The sequence below is a fragment of the Lithobates pipiens genome, unplaced genomic scaffold, assembly GCF_037356315.1.
Source record: "Lithobates pipiens isolate NorthernLeopardFrog02 unplaced genomic scaffold, aLitPip1_a1.2 Scaffold_8, whole genome shotgun sequence".
In the NCBI taxonomy this organism is placed as follows: Eukaryota; Metazoa; Chordata; class Amphibia; order Anura; family Ranidae; genus Lithobates; species Lithobates pipiens.
The window spans coordinates 498,489,405-498,508,905 of record NW_027507903.1 but is presented as its reverse complement, the minus strand read 5'-3'; the positions used below and the strand labels follow the sequence as shown (position 1 = coordinate 498,508,905).

The 19,501-nt window shown below is 43.1% G+C and overlaps 1 protein-coding gene across 5 annotated transcripts in view; it reads left to right on the top strand.

Annotated features, from left to right (window-relative positions):
- Positions 1-6,575: 6,575 nt before the first annotated feature.
- Positions 6,576-19,501, top strand: part of CYREN (cell cycle regulator of NHEJ) — a 47,879-nt gene continuing 34,953 nt past the window's right edge. The window contains exons 1-4 of one of the 5 annotated variants that reach the window (XM_077469183.1): positions 6,576-6,650; positions 11,470-11,586; positions 12,765-12,840; positions 15,441-15,672. In XM_077469183.1, the coding sequence (XP_077325309.1) occupies positions 11,474-11,586; positions 12,765-12,840; positions 15,441-15,665 (414 nt within the window). In that variant the 5' untranslated portion in view covers positions 6,576-6,650; positions 11,470-11,473 and the 3' untranslated portion in view covers positions 15,666-15,672. Of the gene's footprint in view, positions 6,651-11,469; positions 11,587-12,764; positions 12,841-15,440; positions 17,494-19,501 lie in introns of those variants that run through there. The other 4 variants (XM_077469182.1, XM_077469179.1, XM_077469180.1 and 1 more) reach the window with 4 other exon arrangements.

The window sequence follows — 19,501 nt, the reverse complement described above, 5'->3', positions numbered from 1 at the left end:
TATAATATTTCCCAGGAGGGCCCGTTCCTGTGCCCACCCAGAGTAACTGTGAGGACTTATAGTGTTGTGGCACCAGCACCACAACCACCAAAGGTCAATTTTTCTACCACTGTTCAACAATGGCATGTAATTACAATTCTTGATATAATCGTTCACAGCAGGGCGCTCCAGCGCCCACCAAGAGTCACGTTGAGGGCTTACAATGTTGTGGCAAAACAAACACCTTGTTCCGCCATTTCTGCAGAGCATATATGGCAGGCCCCTACTTTCAAACATCCAACTTACAAACATCTCCTACTTGCAAACGGAAGGAGACAACAGCAAGTGAGATGAAAAAAGATGGACGACAAAACAAATTATACAGGGGTGATAACCCTTCCCTATGTTTTCCAAAAAGCTTAAAAATATTTTTTTTGACTGGAGCTACACTTTAAAAATGTACCAGTTGAAAATTACAAACAGATTCAACTTAACACAACAAACCTACACAGTCCCTGTCTTGTTTGCACCGCCTGTATACTGCTGTTCTGAGTATATAGGGCCTGGGGGCCACACGCATTTCCTTTTTTAATATGGGTACTGGGTTCCCCTTAATATGCGTACAAGACCCAAAGGGGCTGGTAATGGGCAGGGAGGGCTACCCATGCCATTTTTCTCAATGATTTTCAACCATATTGCAGGAACCAGATATAACATTAAAACCGCAAGCAGTTTTAAATGATGTTATTTCCGTTTAATGTCATTTTGTGCAGGGACTGTTCTAAACACGGGAAACACGTGCCACTTCACAGGCATACTACAGACACCCCCCAGGCACCATATTTAAAGGAATATTTCCCTTTTTTTCCACTTTAATCATCATTAAAATCAGTGCTCCCGCCAAAACGGCCATTTTTAAAAACATTTTAGGCATTGACCCATGTCCCCTGGGGCAGGAGCCAGGTCCCCAAACCCTTTTTAGGACAGTATCTTGCATATTAGCCGTTAAAATTAGCACTTTTAATTTTGAACGTTCAAGTCCCATAGACTTCAATGGGGTTCTAAAGTTTGTACGAATTTGGGGTCCGTTCGAAAGTTCTGGTGCGAACCGAACCGGGGGGGGGGTTCGGCTCATCCCTACTGACAGAGTGTGAAGAGAGGAGAGCCGATCGACGACATCTCACAGAGGACATCTAGGTACCATTAGTGCCCACCAGCGCTGCTTATCAGTGCGGAATATTCATGCTTCCTCATCAGCACCCATCAGTGAAGAAGAAAAACATGTTTACAAAATTTACTGACAAACTAATAAAAACTTTTTTTTTCAAAAGTTCCGGGCTTTTTAGGAAAAAAAAAACCAGAAGTTAAATACCACCAAACGAAAGCTCTATTTGTATGAAGCAAATGTTTAAAATTTCACACGGTTACAGTGTAGCATGACTGTGCAATTGTCATTCAAAGTGTGATGGCGATGAAAAATGGCCTGGGCGGGAAGGGGGTGAAAGTGAGTGCCCTGTATTGAGGTGGTTAATGATGGCAGGTGTGTACCGACTCCTATTTAACATGAGTTTAAATGTGATTACTTAATTCTGAACACAGCTACATCCCCAGTTATAAGAGGGTGTGCACACTTACGCAACCACATTATTTTATTTGAACTTATCTCCCCTGAAATTGTTTTTAAATTGAGTTATAAAGTTTATACATCACATTAAAAGTTCTGAAATGAGTTAATATATATATATATATATATATATATATATATATAATAGAGTGCAGAGTATCTATCTAATAAAGTGTATTCAAGGGGTTAAGGGGAACCCTATGATAGAATTAGGAAAAAACAGTACAATGTACCCTATACCCATTCACAAAGGGGGGTGTGGTATCTGAGGGTCCCCTTGTTAAATCGGGGCTTCCAGATTCTGATACACCCCCCCCCCACCTGCATACCCTGACAACCAATGGCCAGGGGACACCAAAGCACCCTCCCCATGTTGAGGGCATGTGGCTTGGTATTGTTCAGAAGGGGGGGGCACGTTCACTCCTCCCCCCATCCTGATTTCCAGGCTGAATGCTAGGATAAGGGTCTGGTATGGATTTTAGGGGGACCCCACACCAGGCCCAAAAGGGCCTGATATATATATATATATATATATATATATATGGGGGGGGGTACCTCATGCTGTTTTTTTGTTTTTTGTTTTTTCTTGATTTTTTTTTATCTATATTGCTGGGAGCTGACAATACATTACAGCCACAAGCAAGTTTACATGACATTTTTATCTTTTAGAAATGTCATTTTGCTGCGGCACTGTTCTACACATCGTGCAGATGCCCCACTTTACAGGCAGACTAAGGGGACCACCCATGCATATGTTTAAAGGAATCTTTCATTTTTATTGTTTCACTTTAACCACTTGCCGACTGGGCCATAGCCGAAAGATGACTACAGCGCAGTCGGGTTTTTCTGGGTGTGCTTTCGCAAACATCCGGGTCTTCCAGACCCAGCGCCTCATGGATCGTGGTAGACAGCCACTGGTAGTGGCTGTTTACCACGTGATTGCTCCGTCAAATGATGGAGCGATCACTTGTAAACAATTCGGCGTCATGTCCAGTTCCTCCCTCCCCTCTCTATACAGATCGGTACAGTGTGAGGGAAGAGATTGCAGCAGCTCTATAGGCTGGATGTGTAGTACCCACAGCGCTGCTCTGTGACAATACTCTGCAGTACTCTGCTCATACTGTGCAATACTCTGCAATAAATTTCAACAGAATTTTACCAAATTTTCAGTCATTTTTTGATTTATAGCGCAAAAAATAAAAAACCCAAAGGTGATTCAATACCACCAAAAGAAAGCTCTATTTGTGTGAAAAAAAGGACAAACATTTCATTTGGGTACAGTGTTGCATGACTGAGTAATTGTCATTCAAAGTGTGAGATCACCGAAAGCTGAAAATTGGTCTGGTTAGGAAGGGGATTTACGTGCCCAGTGGTCAAGTGGTTAAGCATTATTAAAATCACTGCTCCTGAAAACGGTTGTTTTAAAAACAAATTTTTGTATTGATACATGTCCCCTGGGGCAGGACCCGGGTCCCCATACAGTTTGTGGCAATAAAATGAGCACTTTTGATTTTTCATGTTTGTGTTCCATAGAGTTTAATATGGTTCACATGTTCACTAGAACTTTTTGCCTGTTCTGGTACGAACCAAACCGGGGGTTGTACGGCCCATCCATAGTCAGGAGTAAGTGACGCTGAGTTCAGAGATCAGCATTAGATGATGTAGAGCTCAGGGGTCAGTTCAGAAGTGATACTCTAACCCACACAGCCCTCCCCTGAACAGCTTGCCACCATGCATTGTTTTTTTCTGTCTGTTCTAAGGCTCTTTTCCTTGGGTCTGGCAGGCAGAGCCAGCAGGACTGTTTGGCCTTAGCAATGGCCAATCGTAGTCCCCCGCCTCTCAGCATTAGACTGGCTGTAGATCTCTTCTTCTATCAACTCCTGTCCTCAGGGACCCACCAGGCCAGGTTTGCAAGATAACAAATACATCACAGGTGATATCATTTGCTGCTCAGTGATTGCAGTATTCTAGTCTTCATCTCCCCAAGGTAATACTTAAAATCTGGCCTGTTAGTGGGTCATGATGACAGGAGTTGAGAACAACTGCAATAGAGGGAGGGATCGCTGCTACAGCAAAGAGACAACAGAATGGCATTTCTCCATTGGTGTGTAATGTGTGGGGGCACAGTGGGCCCTTACGCATGGTAAATGTTACACCGATGAAGAGTAACCCTCTGAGCTGTGATTCCTGTGCAACTACTACATTGATTTCTAGCTTCCATGGGGATCCCATAGGTAACTATGCTATAAAAGCCATACCTGGAATTCAGCTAAAAGTATAACTAAAGGCAAAACTTTATATTTTTTTATTTTTAGTTTTGCATAGAGTGCAGAGAGATTAGGGTTTAAAATGTTTTTATTGAGAACAACATTCAGTATACATAAGAAGCACATCAAATGGAAAAATGGGACATCGAGTCTGCCCAGTGGGGTTACCCAGTGGCCTGACAGCACAGAAGAGCCTGCAGGAACAGAGGATCAGGAACTGGTCGTGGAACTTAGTGTTTGTGGAGAAACAGTCTTGATGCAGTGACCATCTATCTAGGATATACCCAAGGAGGAGGAAAAGGACACAGCGGTGGTATACATCTGTTTGATGCACAACTAGACTTATTTGGGGTCTTCCCTTGAGGTGAGAGACTAACAAACACAGGGTGTGGATTGGAGAAGGATATTCACAAGCTTTTATATTACCTACATTTGGACTTTTCTTTTTTTGCTGCACTTACTCCTATAGAGACTATTGCTTAGTACTAGGGTTGCACTGATATTAGTATTGGTATCGGTTTGCCGAGTATTTACTTGTACTCGGGCAAATGCTCCCGATGCTTCGCCCGATACCTGGACAGTTAGGGGTGATCGTGCGGGGATGGGGGGGAGTTACAAGCATTGATGCCGCTGTATAGGTTTCAATAAAGTAGCTGACAGACGCTTCTCCTCCCCTCAGCAGCTTCCATCTGTTTTATTGAAATCTATACAGGGGGATCGGTGCTTGTAACCCCCCCACCACCTGACTGTGCCTGTATACTCATCCAGTCCCCCTCCAGTGCACATGTGCACCGATTAGCCCCCCCCCCCGTGTGCTTGTGCTCTCTGTCCCCAGTCCCTTTCTGTGTCTCAAAAGAGCGATGTCAGAGGTCTGTTGAGATCACTGATATCTCACCAAAGCCCCCCCACTGGGCTGATAAAAAATAAATAAAGAATTGTAATAAATATTTTAAAAGGTTAAATTGTAACAATAATAAAAAAAATAAAAAAAAACACACACTGACACCGTCCACCCCCCAAAACAAAAGTAAAATAAAATTGTAAAAAATGGTAAAAAAAAAAAAAAAACGACTGACAGTCTACACATCATCAGTGCTGCATATTAGTGCCACTGTCATGTGACATTAAAAAAAAGTATCGGTACTCGGTCTCAAAAAAGTGGTATCGGTGCAACCCTGCTTAGTACCTGTAGTTATTTCTGCTACATTTTGGACTACTTTTTGATTTTCTGATGCCATTGTTATTGCACTATTTTGCACATTGGGAAGGGAGATTGTTATCAGCACTTTACACTTTATTACTAGCACTTTATACCTTAGACCCATTTCACACTGCCATGTCCATAGCGTCGTCGGTAAAAAGCTGCTATTTTTAGCGGTGTTTTACCGTTGGATTTGCATCGCATTTTGGCCACTAGCAGGGTACTTTTACCCCTGTTAGCGCCAGAGAAAGAGTTAAAAGCACCGGCAATATGCCGCAATAGCGGCGTTTTGCTGGTGGTAATGCAGCCCTGCCCCATTGATTTCAATGGGGAGCAGCGGTTGAGGAGCGGTAAACACACCGCTCCAAAGAAGCTGCTGGCAGGACTTTTCCTGACGTCCTGCCAGCACACCTCTCCGGTGTGAAAGCCAATGAATGGAGCAGCAGTTTGAGGGCAGATTGCAGGCGCTATTTCTAACGCTATAGCGCCTGCAAAACACCCTTGGTGTGAAAGGGGTTTTAGGATTGGTTTAGATGTATCCATGAATATGTTAGCACTTTATTATTAGCACTTTACATTTTATTATTGTTGTAGAGTTATTTAGCGCTGCTTCACTACAAATCACTGAGATTATAGCCCTCCCTCGCTCTAGCCATAGTGAAAAAAAATAAGTTTTGACTATAGTTCAACCTTAAGGGCTTTTTCACATGGGAAGAAAAATTGCTGCATTTAGATGTGTACAGCGTATAGTTTTGTGGGCATCTAAATGCAGTGCTATAGTAATATATGAGCCCATACACACATCTGCGTCTACATGCACTTTTACACATACATGTGTACTCATTCATTTTAAAACGAAATTAGATTGTATGCGCCTAAATGTGAGTACTTTAGGCACATATTTTACATGGGATCTTCTGCTTGTTCTGCCACCAGGAACCAGCAAATACGCATTTGACTTTGTGAATGAGCGCTCCAGTGTTTTTCTGCTGAATTCTGGGCTGCCTTTCCATCAACATGCAGGAATGAGAGCCAATGGAAAAGAAGTGCATGCGTAACCATAGTAGAGTGGAAAATCTGAATAGTGCAGCAATTGTCGCCTTTTATCTTTTGTCATTATTGGACATTTGTATAGATGGAGAAATAAAATGGGGAACATTTGCCATGAGTGAGAACGACACATTGGGGTTGATTTACTTAAAACCGGAGAGTACAAAATCTGGTGCAGCTGTGCATGGTAACCAATCAGCTTCTAAGTTCAGCGTGTTTCGACAATAAAACCTGGAAGCTGGTTGGTTTCTATGCAGAGCTGTGCCCGATTTTGCACTTTTAAATTTTAGTAAATCATCCCTAGAGCGTTTCTGAGCCAGAGCAAACATTCTTTGGATCTGTGTAATCTTCTGTAATTCCACCTATTCCCTGTCAGCAAACAGCGCCACCTGCTGTCAAATTGGTTAGTTGCACGTTGAAATTGATTTCAGTTTTACAGATTGCTTTCCCAGAATCCACTGCGCCCTCCCAGGACAGGAGTGGGCGTGGCAGTGCAGAATGGTTGGAACGCGGAAGTGGCTGTGTGCAGGTGAGGGGAGCACGTGGGCTGAGCTGGGAGGAAGGACGATCATTGGCTGCTTCATTAATAAAACAAGGAAGGGGTTTATATTTCATATGAGGTGGGCCTATTGCTTACCAAGAGATCTCTAAGCTCAGAAAGCCTCCATGGCTAATGTTGCTGTGACATTGCCCCAGGGCTACAGGGGCAATTCTATTTGTGAGTTGCCTGTCCGTAGTTATCACTGGCACCTTTTCAGGGTGCTGCTAATGGGCTGCTGTACCTGCAAGAAATGCTCTGAAAGAAATCCCAAACTTTTATCAAATTGCAGCACCATGTGATTTGGTATGTGCGAAAGCGTGCTGCCTTTGCTGAAGTGTGGGGGTGCTAAGAGTAACACCTTTGGGTTGGGAGCACACCTCATTGAGCATTTACTTTGAACAACAATTGGGTGGGCGTGCAACACTATCCATGTCAAATTTTTAATCTTTTTTTTTTTTTTACAGATAGAGCTTTATTTTGGTTGTATTTAATCCTCACTGGGTTTTATATTTTTGCTAAACAAATGAAAAAAAGACCAAAGATTTAGAAAAAATAAAGTTTTTCTTGGTTTCTGTTAATTTTTCTTTTTTGAAAATAAGTAATTTTTCTTCTTCACTGATGTGTGCTTATAGGCAGCACTGATCATCAGTGCAAATCTCCCCTGTTATACAACCCGTGGGGAAAGGAATGCCAATAAATGTCAAGCTTGTTTACATATGACTAGCTGTTATCGGACACAGCAGATCACATTGTAAAGGGCTGCTGTGATTGGCCCTTTACCCCGATCAGCTGTGTCTAAAGGAGCTGGGGGCGCACGGGGGCATGGTTCTGGTAGGACATCCATGGATGACCACGCTGTAGCCATTTTTGCCTATCGCGCAGTCAAGAAGTGGTTAAAGTGGAGCTCCACCTAAAAGGGGAAGTTCCACTTTAAGCACTTCCCTGCCAGGCATGTAATTTTTTTATTTTTTTTTTTTGGTGGAGGGGGGTACCTAGTTTTGACAGGTACCCGCTCCCACTTCTGCTTGGACTGCCTAGGCAATCCAAGCAGAAGTTCTCTTCTCCCCTCCCTCCCTGCAATCTTCTGGGACACGTCACAGGTTCTCAGAAGATTGCCTGACCATTCGGGAGGTACAGTGTACACCTGGCTGTAAAACCATAAGCTGTCAGTCAGGTGCCCAAAGTTTTAATGCCAGCGAGAGGAGAGGGAGAGAATCAAGGGTTTAGGTGGCTGAGACGCTGGATCGTGGGGCAGGTGAGTGTGTGTTCATTAAAAGTCATCAGCTACACTTTTTGTAGCTGCTGAGTTTTAATGAACACAAAAATGACTGGTGCTCCGCTTTATAGACAATTTTTTATTTTTTTTGTTTAATTTTGGATAGAGTAAGGGAGGGTTATAACCTCCATCAGTTTTGTTTTGTTTGGCATCTGTGTCCCATTGAGAAGATTCCCATTCGATTCCTGTCCCATGGCTAAAACAGGAAGTGTGAGAAAATCCTTGCTTGTCAGCAAAACTAGTGTTCCCATTGGAAGATTTTTGCTCCATTCCTGTTCTGTGGACAACCCAAAATTTAGGAATTTTCCTTTCACTTTTAATAATAACTGAACAGGACAAATAGGGTAAATATTCTTAACGGGGTCACAGGTAGCAATTAAAACTGATAGGTGTTCTAATCCCTCTCCACTCTATCCAAAACCCTACACGTCCTACCAGGACAACGTCATTTGTGACAAAACGGGAAGGGTGGAGCATCTTGCTGACATCACCACGTTAGCGCAGGTCCCGGATTGACGGGCTGCAACTTGAGCTGGCCGGCTTGTTTTTATGCCACAAACTACTTGCATATTTGTTAGTGTACTACATTCTTAAACCAATAAATGCCACAAAGATTTTATGCTATGGAGGCTTCTATTTTTCTTTGGGTTTCCTGTACGACTGTGCCAAATCAGGGCGGTGGAAGATCTCGAAGTGCGATTTTTCCCTGGTTTCACCAAAGGCCCTGGCTGGGTATAGAGCTTAAAGTGTGTGATCTACCGTAATAGGAGATCATAGGGAGTCGGTAAGCAGCCATTCTATAATAGGTGGAAGTCTATTTTCTGAATATCACTAATTTCTTTTCATTTATCATTATTGTGGAATCACCTTGGATATCATTTCACTGGATGGACTCAATTACTCATTTAATTTTCACAGTTTTATTTATGTGTTTAGCGCAACTTATTTTTGAATATATATATATATATATATATATATCTCTATCTCTACATATATAAATTTCTTTTTAACCACTAGGGATCTGCGCTATTGCCGAATGACGGCTACAGCGCGGACCTCCTTTGCCGGGACTACGTCTGTTGACGTCGCCCCGTGCACGAGCGGCCTGCGCGTTCCCGGAGGGGTGTGCGCGGCGCGCTCTGTGATCAGCGAGTCTATGAGACTCGCCTGATCACGGATCGAAACAAGGGGTCGATCCTGACCCCTTACCACGTGATCAGCTGTCAGCCAATGACAGCTGATCATGTGATCACAACAGAGCCGGTAATCGGCTATTTTCCTCCTCGCGCTGCTTACGCTGCTCACCGGCGGCCGTGAGAGGGACTTCAGTCCCGATCACGGCCAAGCCATCAGTGCCCACCTGCCCCCTGTCAGTGCAACATGTATATAGTAAATGTGCCACCCCATAGTGCCACCCATCAGTGCCCACAATCTGCCTCAACAACAGTGCTGCACCTCATATGCCACATATCCGTGCCCATCAGTGTCATCTACCAGTGCCACCTATCAGTCCCATCTATCAGTGGTACCTATCCGTGCCACCCATCCGTGTCATCTTATCTGTGCCCATCAGTGCCGCCTTATCTGTGCCCATCAGTGCCGCCTCATCAGCGCATTTCAATGAAGGAGAAAAATGACCTGTTTGCAAAATTTTATAACAAACTATGAAACATGATTTTTTTTTTTTTTTTATTTTGCATCTTTTGTTGTTTGTTTAGCAAAAAATAAAACTGCCAGCTGTAATTAAATACCACCAAAAGAAAGCTCTATTTGTGGGGAAAAAAATGATAAAAATTTCATTTGGGTACAGTGTTGTATGGCCGCGCAATTGTCATTCAAAGTACATCAGCGCTGAAAGCTAAAAATTGGTCTGGGCAGGAGGGGGGTTTAAGTGCCCAGTAAGCAAGTGGTTAAAGGGGTGTCCCAGGAAGATTTTGCCATAATGTGCTAGTTTGACTTGCCTGTCAAAATAAAGCCCTCCAGTGCTCCATCTGGTCCTGGGTGCTTCCATTTTCTCCTGGTCTTCTTTAAAGGTTCACTGTTTGGCTGATTGAATGGCCAGGCTGCAATGATGTTACTCACACACAGGCACACAGGAATTGCTTAAAGTGGTTGTATACTCGATTTTTTAACTTTTACCTACAGGAAAGCCTATAATAAGGCTTACCTGTAGGTAAAAAAAATATCTCCTAAACCTGTACAGTTTAGGAGATATCCCCCTCGGTATGCGCCGCTGACTGCAGCGGCGTATGCGCACAAGGGGATTCTCGGCCTGAAAATCCGGCAGTGGCTGGCGGCCGGAATGAAATCTCCCGCGCGCATGCGCGGGAGTGACGATATCGCGGCTCCGGCCACTCACAGCGCCGGAGCCACGATACCCGGGAGAAACGCAGAGGGAGCATGTCGGCTCCCTCGGCGTGGATCGGGCCAGATGTCGGGGCCTCGTTCTAAGGTAAGTATTTCATAATGAGCTAGTATGCGGTGCATACTATCTCATTATGCCTTTTGTTTTGCAGGTTTAAAAAAAATAAAAAAAATGTGCGGGTTTACTACCGCTTTAATCGTGGCACAGAGCGATGCAGCAAATGTACTCCAAGCTGTGCATGCACTGCTTCGTGTACATTAACATAGACAGGCAGGGAGGGTCTCTTCTGTCATAAAAACTCTACCTGAAGCAGTTTAAAAAAAAAAACATTTGAGTTTAATTGCACTTTAAGTCTTGGGGATGATGAATAAGCTGTAATACTTCACCCCCTGGTCCCCCTGGCAGCTAGTGCTCTCCTGTTCTCTCTGATGCTTGCCTTTGGTGTTCTTACAATGCAGCATTACTGGTCCTGCATCATACGACAATGTCAGAATGTAATGCCCTGTACACACAGTTGGACTTTCCGATGACAAAATCCGTCGATTTTTTTCCGACCGATTTTGGCCCAAACTTGTCTAGCACGCACACGGTCGCACAAAGTTGTCGGAAAATCGCTCTGAACACGGTGACGTAGAACACGAGTATGACGGGACTATAAATGGGCCAGTAGCCAATAGCTTTCGTCTCGTAATTTATTCTGAGCATGCGTGGCACTTTGTCTGTCGGAATTGTCTACACACGATTGGAATTTAAACGATAGGATTTTATTGTCGGAAAATTTTAGATCCAGCTCTCAAACTTTGTGTGTCGGAAATTCAGACGGAAAAAGTCCAATGGATTCCTCACACGCTCGGATTTTCCAACAACACGATCCGATTGCACATTTTCCGCTGGAAAGTCCGAAAGTGTGTACAGGGCATTAGAGTAGTAAAAAAGGAGTATTTTCGGGGGCATTGGCAGTTGTGAGATTTCAAAGCTTGAAGGAGATAATATAAATCTGCTTTTAAAAAAAAAAAAAAAAAAAAAAAAAGGTAAAGACTGTATTTATGGTCTATGATGCACAGTGCTTTCGCAAACTAAATGTCATCCAGTTAGGGTTTACATGTTAATATTTGCAATGTAACAGACTGCAAATAATTGAATATCATTATATGTGAATAACCCAGTGTAATGGATGGTGATGAGTCCAAGGCAAAAAAGAGGGTCCTACCACAGTGGATGACGGAGGACAAAGTAGATACAAAGGAACCATTTTCAAGAAATGTGAAGAGAAAGAAGTACAGGTAAGACTTGACTTGTTACTTTCTTGACCAATCACCACGTAGTTTCCCTACCTTATAATCATGCCATTGTTTAACTACTTCCCACCCAAGGCCGTCATATGACGTCCTGGACTTTCAGTGGGAATATCTGAATGATGCCAGCAGCCACGGGCATCATTCAGATATCCTTGTTTTCAGCCGGCGATTCTGTGCACCATAAGAATGATCATAGCGGCAGATCCGCCGCTTGATCATTCTTACAGGCGGCAGGAGGGGACGTCTGCCCCACCCTCCTGCCGCCATCCGGTGCTTCTCCGGGCTCTCCCGTGCCATTGGGGACCCAGAGAAAGAAACGTCCGGCGCCGGATAATGACAATAGAGATTTCCGGTGACCAGATGGTCACCAGTCATCTCTATGACCGTCGGAGGCCTAGGCATGACGTCATAACAGTTCCTGGAAGTAAACAAAGCCGCAATCGCGGCTGTCAGCATGGGATCGGTGAATTTTTTTTCACGATCTCATGCTTTCCAGCCTGGAGGAGAGATGTGGGGTCTTATTGACCCCACATCTCTCCATAAGGAGGACCTCTCGTGAATGATTCCTATTACAACGGATGTTTACATCAGTGCGCCTGCTCGCCGCTGTCTATGGCGCATGCGCCGTAGACAGCGGTGCCTGTCTTTCAGTAAATATCTCCTAAACCGTGTAGGTTTAGGAGATATTTGCCGAAAGACAGGCACCGCTGTCTACGGTGCATGCGCTTCGCCGAATGACAGCGGCGGAGCAGGAGACCCACCGAGAAGATGGATGCGCCGGACTACAGGGGACAGCAGTGACTTCGCTGTCTCCTGTGTCAGGTAAGTGACACATAATGGACTACTATGTGATGCATAGTAGTCCATTATACTTTACCTTTGCAGGGAATGAAAGAGGAAATAAACTCATCAGGGTTTACTTCCTCTTTAAGTGGTTACATGACAGCTGGGGCTGCTGGCATAACATCCAAGATGGCGGTGCCCAGCCCCAGTCTCGACTTTTGGATGTCAACACAAGGGAGATTTGTACATCTAGATAACATGCAGAAAATATGTTTAATGCACATATAATCTTGCGGGAAAATTGTTGTTGAAATGAGTGATAAGGTCATGGCAAGGATGTGTTCCTGTAAGTAAATTTTCTTTTTATTTTACATGTCCAGATCACCTAGGAAGTCAACAGTTTACTGTATGAATGAAAAAGAATTGGTTGACTACGCACTTGAGATCATAAACAAGGTAACTTTTTGTTTTTGTAAAAAAGAAAGTAACATATGAGTGAAACGAATGGCCTAAAAGACTCTTTTCTGTTGCAGATCTAAAGACTTATACATAACCAATTACCTGGACACTTTACTATGTGGCTAAATATTGTAATTGAATGTGTTTTGCATTTCCTTTTTAATCTGCAGTGCTCTAATTTTCTGTAAAATGCATCATTGCTACCTGGAGATGTTCTGTACACAGGTGGTGTACAGTACACCCCCTGAAAATGTAATTTCCTGATTGTGTGATTGGCTTGCTGATTTTCCCAGAAGTCTGTACTAAGATGCAAATCAGATTTTTAGCATCCCTGCAACAAACATGTCATTTTTGGTGGGATACTCCCAAAGGGAAATCACATCTAAAGGAGTGCAGACCTTGCCAATTTCTTCATTGGCATCCTGCAGGTGCAGCAGCTGATTGATAATTTTAAAACCACTCCCATTAGATTCACTTAGCACATGCACACACAGACAACAATTTCTTCAGAATAACAAAAGGTAGGAATCTTTGCAACAAAGTTTAAAATTCTTGCAATGTACATAGATCACCTGGAGGGGAGTGTTTCTTCAGCTGTGATTCGCCTGTCAAGGTTTTCTCGACACTCAGAGTTGAGAGCGGGCATTTGTAAGGAGAGGAGGGAGTCTGCCTGGACTTGGTCATAGGTTTTGGGGTCTTGGTAAAGATCAGTGAGGCGTCTGTGGAATTCCCTTACAATTTTTTAGGGGGTTGTCAAAATATGTGTCAGCAGATAGTTTACGTTTAATGGGTTTTGGTGTATGTTCGGCTCTACGGAGTGCTAGGACCAAGAAGGTGTCAGGTTTGTATTTACACACATCTTTTTTTACCAGCAGTACACAGCAAAGGTAGGAGAAGAGGGAAGAGGCATTTTTAAGCAGACTTATACATAGTCTTTTCTTTCACTTTAAATGAACAAGCTGAAGATAGAAGCTGACTTATTGCCATGCACAGCCATAGCCCTTTGCAGTGAAAGGGAAAACAAGTCCCGGCTCCTTAAAACTTATGATGAGAAAGAATGCCTTTCAGCACAATGTACATATATGTCCAAATGTGTTTTCAATCAATTAGTGCTAATAAAAGTGAACTGAAAAACAATCAATAAACACATATAAAGGTGAGCTTCTTCCCCTAGGGAGGGGGGTTAAGTCCTATCTGGATAGGTAGAGAGTGCTGCCTCTTCAAAGTGCTGCTATGCCAAGAGAACTATATCCATCCACATATCACCAATGACAATCCATATGTAGTAATGAATGGATAGGGTACGCTTACCACAACAGATGGACACACCCACTGTATAGCGGAGAGTGAAGCGAGCATTTGGATTGCCTAATCCAGCGGATCTTTCAACAGGAATACTGACTAAATGAAAGCTTGCTCCGGCCACATCATAAGAGATGAACGGTAGGTGGCTGATATTTCCGAAAGGTAAGCATATGGCAGATCAAACTCTGGACAGCTGTATGTGTGGAACTCTCAAAAAGTTGTCAGGGTCCTTGTCTTATTGCTGCATTGAGATTAGGCGACCATCCACTCACAAACTGTAGAAATTCATGAAGTTTAAGATGGCTGTAATCGGGGCATTACACCAAGTGGCTCATTTCATTTCGTCTGTATTCCTGTTGAAAGATCCGCTGGATTAGGCAATCCAAATGCTCACTTGACTCACCGCTATACAATGGGTGTGTCCATCTGTTGTGGTGAGTGTACCCTATCTATTCATTACTACATATGGATTGTCATTGGTGATACGTGGATGGTTATAGTTCTTTTGGCATGGCAGTCCTCTCTACCTATCCAGATAGGAGGCAGCACTCTCTACCTATCCAGATAGGACTTAACCCCCCCGGGGAAGAAGCTCACCTTTATATATGTTTATTGATTATTTTTCAGTTCACTTTTATTAGCACTAATTGATTGAAAACACATTTGGACATATATGTACATTGTGCTGAAAGGCATTCTTTCTCGTCATAAGTTTTAAAGGAGCCGGGACTCGTTGCAAAGGGCTATGGCTGTGCATGGCAATAAGTCAGCTTCTATCTTCAGCTTGTTCATTTAAAGTGAAAGTAAAGACTATGTATAAGTCTGCTTAAAAATGCTTCTTCCCCCCTTCTCCTACCTTTGCTGTATACTGCTGGTAAAAAAAGATTTGTGTAAATACCTTTTTTAAATCTGCTTCAGTCCAGTCATGTGATGCAGAAGCTCCAGCTCCCCTATGTCATGAGAACCAGACATTACCAACCAAATTCCATTGCTCCTCCAATGTCAGCAATCCCTCCTCTCCCCTGCAGCAGCCTGTCCATGACACAGGGTAGGCAGAGCTCCTGTATCCCGTGATTGGCCTGGAGCGGATTGAAAAAAAAAATCTACACACATCTCTTTTTGCCAGCAGTATACATCATAGATAGGTGGAGGGAGGAGCAGTGTAGTATGTAGCCTTTACTTCCACTTTAAGCTTTGAAAATATAAGATAGAAGCTGATGGGTTGCTGTACACTACTGCTCTAGAAGTTCTACACTGCCCTAATGCCTAATGTAATTTTGTTTCTACTTTAGAGTAAAAAGGAGCAGGGCAGTGAAGCGGAAACTGCTATAGAAGGAGATGAGGCAGAATCCTGCAAGGACAGAGACGAGAAACCTCAGACTCCTTCAGAAGGAGCCCACAGCCCAAAATTGGCACCGTCATCTCCAAAAAAGTTGTCAAACACCAACCTGCCCGAGACTCTATCTGATGAAGAGGACGACCCCTTAAAATATGTCAGAGAGATTTTTTTTAGCTGATTAGTGGGTAGGTGCTCAACTGAAAAGAAAGTGATTGGATAAAAATCCAACAGAATCAAATTCTATCCAAAATCATAAAAAAAAAAGTTTACAGTCTGTATATATGTGCGGACACAGTGTTGTAATATATATATTTTTTATAGTAGCAAATGGTGTGACTACATTTCCATATTGGGTATATTTGCTTCAGCATACAAATGGTAACCTGGGTGTGGCTTGGTATGGAGTTTGTATAAATGTAGCATCCTGTTTTTCTCTGCGTGTCAGAATCCAGTTGTTTTGTTTCTTCTTCCTATAAGTTCCAAGCAGCAATGGCCTCTGTTGATCTGATCTCTGAGCTGAAATGTTCCATATGTCTGGAGATGTTTTCAGATCCCGTTATGCTGAAATGTGGACACAGCTTCTGCTGGGTCTGTATAGCTTATGTGCTGGATACAAAAGAGAGACAAGGAGTTTGTTTCTGCCCTGAGTGCATAGAGGAATTTCAGCCCCATCCTGGCCTGCAGCAGAACATAAACCATAAAATAGTGGACTGTTTGCGGTCTTCCTCAGCACAATCAGAAACGGCAATCAGCACCGCTGTTTGTATCCAGTCCTTTGGACCTGCTTCTGCTAAGTCTTGTCTGTCCTGGGAAGCTAATAATCATTTAAGCGTTCAGTACAAGATGCCAGAACATATAACCAGCTGAAGCTTTTCCATGGAGAGCAACAAATGCACAGTCTATTGGGAGAAGATCTTCTATTTTGATTAGGACCAGCCTTATGATTTTCCATGTATGTTGAATAAGAAACACAGAAGGTATTGCATGGACCCATTGACTAGAGCCTTAGGAAGAAAAGGAATTGGAAATGTCCTACAGGAGTTTAGTGAGGGGAAATGAATAAAGGATCTTCAAGATGACCTTGGAAGATTAAGGAAAAGCGTATCTAAGAGAGATTGACTACTGTGTTTTAAAGACATCAGGAGACAATTGGAAGATATAGAAAATAAAGTCCAGAGGTAACTTGCCAGACAAGAAGAGCAGGCTGTACGCTCATTCGGTGAGGTGATCCAATACCTGGAAATAAGGTGCAACAAACTGTCCAGGAAGGGACAACCTTTCGAAAAGCAGTGTGACATTACTGATCCGCTGACTCGCGTTCAAAAAAGGCAAAAAATCAGACACCGATGCCTTGAAGTGGGAAAAGGACAGAGATGTTTCAGAAGCTTGGTTTTCATCACCCTGATCAAAGCTAAACAAATCAGGCTCTGATTGAAAGAGTTTTACACGAAGGTTGGACTGATCTAAAGAAAGCTGTGGATCTTTGCTTTTGTACACCAGAACGTGCCAACCTATTACTTGATGTGAACACAGCAGGTAAACAACTGCATATCATCTGACATGAAAACTACATCCTGGACCCGTAAAAAGCAGATCCACCCAGGATTCCCTAACGGATTCCAGTGGCTCCCTAGGACATTTTCCTTAAGGCGATATTACTGGGAGGTGGAGATCCTAAAAGAGTATCAGTGGGGGATAGGAATTTGCTATCCCAGCATGGACAGATTAAGACCTTTTTTTTGTGGATTGGATTTAATAAAAAATCCTGGTGTTTGATAAAGTTTTATAGTAATTATGACCTTCGTCTGGAACATCTATCTGGATTTACCATTAAGAGGTTCAGGGTGTATCTGGATTATGAAGCTGGAGAGCTATCCTTTTATGAGCTGTGTGACCCGATCAGACACCTGTACACCTTCACCGCCACTTTCACCAAGCCCCTTCACGCTATACTATATGTGGAGGATAGTTGTATACAGATACAAGACCAACCACAAAGAGAAGATGTAAGCTCTTGTACTATGTGGTAGCTTAGTGCAATTAATCTGAAGGATTCCTGTTTATAAGAAATGATTGCTATATTTTTATTTGTCATTGTTCAATTTATCACACCTTGCTTAAAGTGGTTGTAAACCCTTACAAACCACTTTGACCTACAGGTAAGCCTAGATTAAGGCTTACCTGTAAGTCCAAGAAATATCTCCTAAACCTACACGGTTTAGGAAATATTTACAAAAAGTCAGGCCCCGCTGTCTAAGGCGCATACGACGTAGACAGCGGCGCACAGGTACACTGAGCACGCCGCAGATATTGGCAATATGCCACTCGTGGCGGCCTTCGTGTGCAGGAGTTACGCCATCGCTGCTCTGGCGAATCACAGCGCTGGAGCAGCGAGACCCGGAAGTCACTCTGGGATACATGGCAGCGGTGAAGATGGAGGACCGCTTCGGGGGGTTCGTTCTCAGGTAAGTTATTCATAATGCTATGCATACTAGCTCATGCCTTTGCCTTGCAGGTTGTATTTTATTTTTATTTTTTATGTCAGTGTCTTTACTTCCTCTTTAAATGTTAAACTCATCATTTTCATTCCTCAGTTTGGCAGTTTTGGGCTACACAGTTTTTTTGAGGCCTCCTTCACACAGTCATTTAGCTGCATACACTGGATTCCAGTGGCAAAAATCATCAGATTCTTGTGACCAGAATGACAGGTGCATGCAAATAGTGGAGGCTGCTCAGCCTATATAAACTAGTAACAAGCTGACAGCGGCCACCGCTGTTCATGAATATAGCCGCACACCAAGCAGTTACCCGTGGTTAAGGATTGTGTCTAGGTTCAGACATCCATCCCTAACCTCAGCTGTGGTTTGCGGCTATATGCAAGCTGTGCCTGTCAGCTTATATAGGCTGAGCAGCTACTGCTATTTATATGTATCTGTCATTACAATCACAAGAATCTACTGAATTCAAGTGTATGAGCCCTTAGTGTTTTTCCTATAGTGTAAACCCTAACAATGATGTTCTCTAATTTTCTTCCTTTTGGTCTGTTAAATATTCTATTGTTTTGTTATATCTGATTAGTATAAAACATTTGTCGATCCTGCCAAAAATCTTGCAAGCTGTAACTTCCTGTGTTGCACAGTTGGGGAGATGTAACTTCCTGTGCTGCACAGCTATAAGTTACAGTGCTCCCAGCTCTCCCTGTGGACTGCAGACCCCCCCCCCCATATAATGGAGAAGAGGAGGCGACGTTCTGTTGCCCTGAAATCAAAACAATACTCTTAATGAGCACCGTGATAAAAACAAAATCTAACGACTGGATCGGATAAGCTTGATAAGCTGCAATATTTGACACTTTTGTTCTTGGGTTTATAGTGAAGCTTCCCTAGTTAAGCGCAGCAAAATTTAAATATTGAAAAAAAAAAAAAAACACACTTCACTATAACCTTATGTATATGAAATACATATCCCATAATTATATACATTATTACTTATGTTTGTGTGTCATAGCAATTGTATTAACCGCTTCACGCCTGGGGCACGCATATATGTGGCCTCTCGGCAAGAGAGCCTTCACACCGAGCGTGTACCAGAATGTAAACAAAGATGAGCTGAGAGCGCACGCTATACATGCTCTCAGTACAGTTGCTGGTGGCTAACAGAAAACTTCCGGTCTCTATTTGCGATCGGGAGCTTTCCTGTTCATGTGACCGCTGTGAGAGCCAATCACGGCAGTCATATGATCAGAAACCCCGCCTCGCCCCCCAGATATCCGGTGTACAAGAACCTTCAGGAAACAGTACCCCCAGAATACATAGGTGATTATCAACGGAGCACATGGGTAATAAAGCCCAGTTGAAGTTTCCTATATTAACTCCTAGAACCAGCTGTGACCCTCCTAAATCTTAAACCAGCTGCACTTACTCATACTCAATTTCAACTTCTCATTAATCTTACAACCGCAGCCAAACAAACTATAGCCAAGGCTTGGAAATCTCCCACCTTAATTGTGGCTGA